Source organism: Gastrolobium bilobum, unplaced genomic scaffold (assembly GCF_033153095.1).
Source record: "Gastrolobium bilobum isolate Gb01-03AN ecotype WA unplaced genomic scaffold, APGP_CSIRO_Gbil_v1 utg66970, whole genome shotgun sequence".
NCBI classification, from domain to species: domain Eukaryota; kingdom Viridiplantae; phylum Streptophyta; class Magnoliopsida; order Fabales; family Fabaceae; genus Gastrolobium; species Gastrolobium bilobum.
In genome coordinates this window covers 29,773-39,280 of record NW_026898529.1, presented here as the reverse complement: position 1 = coordinate 39,280, position 9,508 = coordinate 29,773, and the positions used below count along the sequence as shown (strand labels likewise).

The following is a 9,508-nucleotide window of genomic DNA, read 5'->3' as shown; positions in this document are numbered from 1 at the left end:
ATTCTTTTTTATGGCGAGTTAACAGGTTGGCGGGTCAACGTGCTTATAATAAAAAATCAAGAAAAAGAGTTAAAGAGGGAGATTGAGTGAGATGTTTTAGAAGAAAAGTGAGATTTTTTTATATCAAAGTTACCCAATTAAACTTAAAAAAAGAAACCTCAACCTATCGGGTACGTGTGTTGTTCAACCGATCCAAACCGAATCAAACCGCGGTGACCGAACCGAAAAATTGATAATTGAATAAACCAAAAATAAAAAAATTGAAAACCGAAAAAAACCGCAAATTTTAATTGGATTGGATCGGTTTTCGGATTGGTTGATGAAAATCGATCCAATCCAAACCAATCTAATATATTAATTCTCCTCTACCTACTTGGGCCTTTCCCCAATCATAGCCCGAAAATTTCTAAACCCAATACACATTAACCCATCAACTAAATCCAAAAAAAAATCTAGTCACATCTCATCAACAAAAGTTCATCTGTGTAGAGCTTTATATCTCATTGTAAAAAAAAAAACTATTTTGTATTTAAAAAAAAATTTACAAAGCCAATTTATATAAAAGATGTTATTTGCATAATAATCATGAAATAAATTTTAAGATTTTCAAAAAACCGATCCAATCCAAACCGAAAAAAATTGGATTAGATCGGATCGGATTTGAAAAAAATCCAAACCGAATGGATGATAACATGATCAAACCGAAGGGATTGGATCAGATATTTTTTCTTCGAAAACCGATCCAATCTAGACCGCGAACACCCCTACTATCGGGTCAATCTGCCGTAACCCCCACTTTCTGAAAAAACCTTAACCTATCGGGCCAATTTGTCGTCCCGCTTAATGTAGGCCGGGACCCATTTATTGCTGCACACTAGAGTAAGCCTAGTTTTTATTCATTGAATAATATTGAAATGTATCACATATATCTTTGGCCTTTGAGTCCTTTATTTGTTGAACCATAGGTTACCAAGACCAAGATGTATAGTTTTGATGATTAACAAAGCACTAACTAGCTCAACAAGCTTGCATGACATGAAAGGCATTGCAACAAGTTCCAAGTGAAGCTATAAGGCTAAGACAACATGCAAAAGAGGAGAAATAACTTCAAAGTGCAAAGTCAACTCTAAAGTCAAAGTTTCAAGTGTTGAAATGAACTAGAAGACTCAAAACATGAAGACCAAAGAAGATTTCTGAAAACTCAAGCTTATTCAGTTTATAAAGTCATTTTAGAGTCTATAAAGTTTAGAGGTTGAGTTTATTCAGCTATATCTCATGGATGCATCATAGAAGCCTTAAACTCATGCATTAAATGAACCCTACATACATGATCCGTACATACATGACTCACACACATGGAACACTGTTAGATCAATGTTAGAAGCATTCATACATGTGTAAGAAGCGAGTAAAAATTATTTAGACATCAATTGGATCAAAATCTGGATTGGTGTGTTCAAATATCCAGATATGATATTTGAATATTCGGATATGGGATATCCGGATATTAAAATCCAGAATATCTGGATATGTGCCCGCTAAATATCCAGATATTGCACTGGTTAGGTGAGTTATTTTAAAATTAGTGGTGTAACAGCTTTAAACAGCTATCTAATCTTTTTTACACCTATTTAAACGACCAATGAGGGTTCACAATAAAGGATTAACAAAGAAACACATCAGAACTAAGAATTTGAGATAATTAACACTAATTTGGCTATATTTTGACTTCCTAGAGGAAAATCTCAATATCTTTTTCATCTTTCAATCTTTTTCAAATCTTCCTTTTTACGTTGAACAAGGAGAGATTGGAGAGACCTTATAGGTGATAGATTGAGAGTGATCAAAGGTTTGAACATAGTTCTTGTAAAAACTCTTTGTAAAATAATTTTTCTGGCACCGGTTGTAAACTAGAACATAGTGAAAACGACAACCTTAGTCTGGACGTATCTCTCAAGAGGTTAGAGAGTGAACCAAGATGAATCTTGACGTGATTCTTCCTTTCCCTTCATCTTTTTTAATACCGCTGCATAATCTTGACGTGATTCTTCCTTTCCCTTCATCCGATATGTTTTAATTCAGTTTTTACATAAAGGAAGGTTTGATTTCTGATTAATTTTGTTTTGGGTTGATTTCTTGTAAAAGGGGTTATTTTTTATTGATTTCTTGCGAAACAAGTTACTACACAATTCACCCTTCTCTTGTGCTCTTGCATTAGCCTTATTTTCTTTACATTTTTGTTATGTTTAGCAAGTGTTTATGTAATGTAAAATAATATAGTATGTTGAGCAATATTGTAGTTGTCCTCTATACTCATTTATCCCTTGTGCATTTTTTTGGTAAACATGCATTTTTTTAATTATTTACCCCTCTATTTTTTTTTTAACTTTTTAATCACTCATCCTTATGTATTTCTACTTTTAATCACTTACTTTTCCCTATAATTTTTTATTTCTCATGGGGCAGAAAAGACATATTTGTCAAAATTTTAATGATGCTAGAGGTGGGATTTGATGAAAAAAAGGCGAAGAGAGATAAATGATAAAAAAAGCATATGGAAGGAAATAAGTGATCCAACAAAAATTATAGAGGATTTTTGAACTTAACCCTAATTAATATTGATCAATGGAGCGGGTAACTTGAACTCATGGAGAAAGTCTTGGATAAAGCCCAATTAATCCTATGCCTTTTTATAGCTCTATCTTGATAGCCCAAATGTTAGTGTACGCCTAAAGGAGTAAAGGCCACATATAATTTGACTGTACCGGTTTACTTCGTATCATGTGATTTACATATGTAGCAGGTTTTTCATTTATTGTCCTGTTCCAAAGTTATTTATGGTTTAAATTTGTCACACAATATGTATAGCAAATTTATTTCTTAAATGATAACCAAGTCGCACGCAATAGAAGAGCTCCACAATATTCAGTTCCTTTCCTTTATCAACATTTAGAATTGCTTCTTTTCCGCCCATCGCTTCCTTTAAATAAAGCCCGGTGAAATGATATGGCTAAATATTTTTTTAGGGCCCATTTAACATAGAAGAATATAGGACAAAGACCAATTTATATTGGTGTAGACTTTATATTTATTATTAATTATTGATTTTATTTTTATCTAACAATTACTATTTATCAATCTTGAACTGTTAGATGCAAATTAAATTAACAATATTGATTAATGTCAATGCTCATCCACTCTTGTCTTTAGGATTAACACAATTGTATATTCAAGATTCAAATTCTAGATTACTTATCGTCAATTGATCCATGCATTTGATAATATAAAAAATAAATAAATTTGAATGACTAGATATAGACATATTTCTTTTCTACGGCCCTAACATGTATATACAAATTTCATAATAGTGGTGCACTAAAAAAGCATACTATCATTTTATATAAATCTTATTTAAACACTCATATTAAAAAATTTAAAATTAAAATTAATAAAAAATTGTGTTTAAAATTTTTGAGTAAATACCATTTTCGATCCTCAGCAAATTTCACGATGTCCGCTTTAGTCCTAGCAAATAAAAAAGCTATTTGTGATCCCTACGAAATTCAAAGTGGACCCATTTTAGTCATTTTGAGGGACTAATGTAGATCTTTTTTGAATTTGTGAGAGACCACGATTTCAACTAAATGGATCTATTTTGAATTTCTTAGAGACTACGAATAATATTTTTATTTGTTAGGAACTAAAACGGCCATCGTCAAATTCATTGAGAAACAAAAATGATATTTACTCAAAGAAATATTAATTAAAGTGTATCATTACTAAAAATAAAATAAAATTTGAAAGCCAAAACTTTTTCCGTGGAGTAGGAGGGAGCACAGATCACCAACCATTTTCAGGCACGTGGACACGGAAACAGTGGAAAACCAATCCGCATCATGTATCAGCCACTCAGTACTTAATGTTATGAGACCCTTTTGTTCTTGTTCTCAGCTAAGAGATAAGGAGAAAGAAGCTTATGGTTATGGAGACCGCGGCATCTATTTGCAGTAACATGTTCAATTACTCTCCAAGAGAAAACTCACCTTTGCTTGTCAAATCCATGGCTACCCAGAAGTCCCTTCCATCAGTTACTAGGACTCTAGCCTCTAGAAAGGTCAGTGCACCACAATTATATTCTAGTTTTTTTATTTTTTATTTTTACATTTTTTATTCATATCTTAAACTTGCTGCCCATTTGACCATAACGATGCAAGAAGTGAAATTTGTTAATGTATTAATTCAAAATTTAATTATTGTGAGAGCCGCGTTGGGGGGTGCATATTTAAATTATGCAATTACGCATCCTATATGTAATTTGAACTCCCATATTCCATACACAGCATTATTTTGGTAAAATATTTGAATTTTTACATTAAAGTGGCACCTATGTCTAATGTTTGACCCCTAAAATAATGAAAGTGCTCTGTTCTGAATTTACCTGTTTCGACTTTTGAATTAGGTAGGAGTTTATATTTGACAACCCAAAAAATAAAAAATAAAAGTAAAAGACATTGTAACGGTTATTGGCTCTTAAAATGTTCTAGTCCTTGTTCATGAAAGTTTCCAACATATGAACAAGAGTTTTTAATGGCATGACATAATTGAAAACATGTTTTCAAGGATCAAAATGTTTTCTTACAATTGCTGAACCACTCGCACAATGCAGAATTCAACTGTATTCCCACTTGGGGAACAAGGGCCAAGGAACAGTTCTGGAACAACAACACCTCCCATAAAACTTCTGACAAGAATGGAGCAGCTGAAACTGTTGAGCAAAGCAGAGAAAGCAGGGTTGCTATCTGCAGCAGAGAAGTCTGGGTTGTCCCTTTCAACAATAGAGAAACTGGGACTCCTCTCAAAAGCAGAAGAATTGGGTGTGTTATCTGCAGCCACTGATCCAGGAACTCCGGGAACACTCTTTACCCTCAGCTTTGGTTTATTGTTTTTGGGACCTTTGTTTGTTTACCTTGTGCCTGAGGACAACCTTGGTGAGGTGGCATTGCAGGTTGTTGTTGCATTGCTCTGTGTGCTTGGTGGTTCTGCTGGTTTTGCTGCATCAAGTTTTGTATCCAACTTGCAGAAATCAAATTAAATTTTATGATTTTCATTTTCTCTTTATGTCACTAAATAGTTCTTTCCTATCTTACTGGGCATTTTTGTTTCCAGTGTGCTTGCTATGTCAAGAATTTTTTGTTTCAGTGGTGTTGTTATAACTAGGAGTGGACATGGTTTCATTTGGTTTTTTTATGTTAAATTCAACAGAATTGATGAGGTGAAAGGACTCCTAAATATCATATCTTAAATTCTGGATTGAAGTGTGGTGTCTGAATTCACTTATTATGGTGGATTTGTCGCTTTAACTAATTTGCTGATAGTTCTTCTCTTACCATGTGCTCTGCCTGTTATGCGACACAAATAAATTAGTTTAGTTCTCTGAACAAATTGGTTAAAAAAAATGTAATTATATGTAATATTGTTGAGTTCCTATTCATGATCGAATTGATTTAATATGATTTGTCTCACATGTCACAACCCCTTTACATTACCTAAAATTACTACTAGTAAACTGTTGAGATATATAAAATCATTAATGTAGTTTCACCCAATAGCTTAAGCTTTTGGGTTGAAGTGGTTCTTACATGGTATCAGAGCCTCGTGTCTCGGGTTTGATCCTCGTCGCCTCTCATTTTCTTTCAAGTAGAATTTCTTTATTCGCACAGGTAGGTGGGCCTGTGCATTATTCACCCTTCAAGCCCAGTGAGCTCTCATGTCAGGGGGCGTGTTGAGATATATAAATCCATTAATGTAGCCTCACCTAATAGTTTAAGCTTTTCGGTTGAAGTGGTTCTTTACATAATACATGAAATGCAGTGATATAGAAGTCCAATCTATCGTTAAGATGCTTGAAAACACTATGAATCACAAGTAATAATTGTTCCTTATGCCAGGGAACAAAATAAGGATTTAACGCGCCAAATTGAATCAAATAAGTATTATTTTCATTTAATAGGGCTCCAATCCAAAGTATGCTTCTGAATTGCAGTTCAAATATGTTTCATATTCCTTAGTATATGATGGACGTGAAAAGTGAGTTAGTTATTTAGGGAAATTTTCTAGAATAATGTTAGAGGAAGGAATGAAAGAAGAGTGAGTGTGTATGTTGAGGTAGGCATGTATTGAGTGAAGAGTGGGGAATTTGAGGATCTCTTGGGAACTCTTGGAGCCTAGGGTAGTTGGTTCTAAGAGGGAGTTGAGATTTTTTGAGTTTATTATTTTGCATTTAGTCTTGTAAGGAGCTTGCCTCCATATATATTTTCATCAATTTATCGTGAATAAAATCAGGTTCTATCAATTTGGTATCAGAGCGCTTCCGATCTAGGGGTTTAATGGACTTGAATATTTTATTAAAGGCCCCTCAATACTCCTCCTTCAAAACTCATATTGTACTCAAGGTGAAGAGAGAGGACAAATAATGTGAGGGAAGCTTCCACTCGGGTCCTATTATTTGAAGCATCTTGACCACATTGATAATTCATGAGTCATATAAATGGCCATAGTCTTCACTAACCGAAGGGCCTATTTTCCCATTCCCATTGTTGGCCCGATTATGAGTCAAGGCTGTCCCATTAATGTGAGATATGTTTGGATGAGTTTTATTATGAGTTTGGGCCCTTACCATATTTGGTCCATGTGGGAGAATATTTTGAGTTGGGCCCCCCTTTACTCCAGGCCCACTTAACTGATTAATAGAATTTAGACTCTTATTGGGTAGGGCTACATGAGAACAATGACTATATCCACCAATTATTCCATACCTATTTCAGCCCATTCTTCCCAAACCATTTCTCTTTCTTCTACCCATTGCTCCATGTGATGTCCTTGTTGTTGCTTTTTTCCATGGCAGACTTGCAATGACCCATTCTCTTCTTTGTGGAGGTTCGAGTTTGATAGCTCAAGTACCTGATTTTCATCGCCATCTTCTTCGTCTCCCTCAATTTCCTCCATCTTTGGGTTGGGATTTGAATCGCAGGCTTCCCCATTTGCTGTTCTTCTACTTCAACCACTATTTTGTCTTCTTCGTGCGCTTCTTTTTCTATTCCTCCCCCTTTGTTCCGGTTTATGCTTTTGTTTCTTCTTATGCTTTTTTCTCTTTTTCGTTTTCGTCTCCTTCTCCTTCGTCTTCTATGCATTTTTCTTTCTCTTGTTCTGTTTTTTTTTTTCTGTTTCTTTAATTCTTGGTGTAGCGAACGTGTGAGGACAAATTTGTACCTTGATTTTCTCTCTCAAAACCTTGAGCTCTACTGTCCTATTTTTCTCTTTTTCTCGTGGATTAGATCCATTTCTATCTACACAGTTAAGGAACTCCAGAATAGTTTCTCATAGCTGATGGAATGCGTCCTCAACTCTATCCCTTATTTCTTCCAAACGATCAAAACTCCTCTTGACATTCGACAATCTGTATTCCATTTTTTTCCAGATCTGGACTAGAAAGCACCCCCTAGATTGAAAGTGCTCTGATACTAAATTGATGGAATCCAAAAAATACATTAAATTTGACTATAAATTGATGAAAAACATAAATGACAGAAAATAAACCCAAAAGATCTCAACTTCCCTTCAAAGTCAATATACCTAGGCTTTAAGAGTTCCTAAGAGATCTTCAATTTTCCCACTAAACCAATACTCAATTCATAGCCTCAGAAACCACACCCTAAGCATCTATATATAACTAATTCCTAACTAATGGGCTTGGATATTTTAGTATTGATGGGCCTGAAAAGTGAGTTAGTTAGTTAGGGGAATTTTCTAGAATATTCTTATTAGGTGGGAATAAAAGGAGAGTGAGTATGTATAATGAGGTAGGCATGTATTGAGTAAAGAGTGGGAAATATGAGGATCTCTTAGAGCCTATGGTAGTTTGTTCTAAGGGGGAGTTAAAGTCTTTTGGGATTATTTTTCTACATTTAGTCTTGTAAGGAGCTTGCCTCCATTTATGTTTTCATCAATTTACAATGAATAAAATTGGGTTCCATCAATTTGGTGTCAGAGCACTTCCAATCTAGGGGCTACCTTCTGGTCCATATAAAAAAATGGGAGGAATCAGTGATTTAGAGTTTAGGGAAAATTTGAAAAAAAATTGTGAAGGTGTTTGCTGAAGCATTAGAGAGGATGGAACCATAGAGACTTGAATACGAGAAGATGAAGTAACAAAGCGTTAAAAAATCGAAGAAGAAAACAAAGGAAAGAAGGAAAAACAACAATTGCCGATGAGGAAAAAAATTGAAGAGGTTGTAAAGGCAGAAGGAAACATGGATGCAAAAGGAGATGAACGAAACAAAATAGACAAAGAAGAAGAGGAAGCATACAAAGATGTTGACACAATAGATGAATATAGTGAAGATGCAGAAGAAGAAAAAGAAAAAGATGAAGAAGATCAAAACAGATCGAGATTTAGGGAAAGCCGAAATAGATCGAAACTCAAAAAATGAAAGCAAAGAAAAGAAAAATGATAAAAAAGAAGACAAAGAAGAAGAGAAAGAAGGTGGAGAAAAGGTGAAGTTTCTTCTCCATGGCCAGATCAATCTGGGTTGTGTCGCCATGAATCAGATGATGACTTTAGCACAAAAGGTGGAAGTCCGTCTACAGGGGTTGACAGACCTGAGCAACATGGTGACACTAAAGCAGCAAGTTGAAGAAAGTGAAAATATGTGCAATCGGGTCGGAGATCCAATAAGGCATGTAAGGTATGAGTCAATCCAAGGAGCTAGTCATTATAACTGTCCACCACCTATGAATAAGGCCAACAATCAATTAGAGGTCAAGCTCAACTCTAATAACGTTGAAGGTAGAAGTGAGCTTTTTAATTTAGGCCCAGGAAATGGAACCCAATATGTTTGTTGCTACTTTTTTTTGCATGTACCAGTTCAATCTGGAAGTGCTATTATTCTAGGTAGAGTGAATCGAGAATATACTATAGGTGAATGAAATGAAAATGTTGAAGTTGCCAATGGGGTCAACAGGCTTCAAACAATGGGACCCGGGAGGAAGATCTCTCACATTATTTGTCCTCTTCCTTCACCTTGAGGACAAAGTGAGTTTTGGAGAGGAAGTATTGATGAGCATGAAAAGTGAGTTAGTTAGTTAGGGGAATTTTCTAGAATATTCTTAGAGGAGGGAATAAAAGGAGTGTGTGTGTGTACTGAGGTAGACATGTATAAGTGAAGAATGGGGAATTTGGGGGATCTCTTGGAGCCTAGGATAGTTGGTTCTAAGGGGGAGTTGAGGTCTTTTGGGTTTATTTTTGTGCATTTAGTCTTGTAAGGAGCTTGCCTTCATTTATGTTTTCATCAATTTACAGTGATTAAAATCGAGTTCCAGCAGTATACTAATTATAAAAGATCGTATGTATCAAACACCATTGACACAAGTGGTAAGGAGCTTGTGTCCCTTAACCATAGGTCTCAAGTTCGAGTCTTGGGAATGGAAAAAATGGTCGTGGTAGAGCCAC

The 9,508-nt window shown here is 35.0% G+C and overlaps 1 protein-coding gene across 1 annotated transcript; it reads left to right on the top strand.

Annotated features, from left to right (window-relative positions):
* The first annotated feature begins 3,925 nt into the window (after nt 1-3,925).
* LOC133317174 (uncharacterized) lies at nt 3,926-5,318 on the top strand. The gene is made up of 2 exons (XM_061519007.1): nt 3,926-4,114; nt 4,667-5,318. Exons 1-2 carry the CDS (start codon nt 3,977-3,979, stop codon nt 5,090-5,092), a joined length of 564 nt encoding a protein of 187 aa, XP_061374991.1. The 5' UTR covers nt 3,926-3,976; the 3' UTR covers nt 5,093-5,318.
* Nucleotides 5,319-9,508: the final 4,190 nt, after the last annotated feature.

Bases quoted from the DNA above. Each gene is read 5' to 3' on its own strand.
- LOC133317174 (XM_061519007.1), top strand. From the start codon at position 3,977: ATGGTTATGGAGACCGCGGCATCTATTTGCAGTAACATGTTCAATTAC. The intron at 4,115-4,666 runs GTCAGTGCACCA...CGCACAATGCAG, and splicing joins GGACTCTAGCCTCTAGAAAG to AATTCAACTGTATTCCCACT.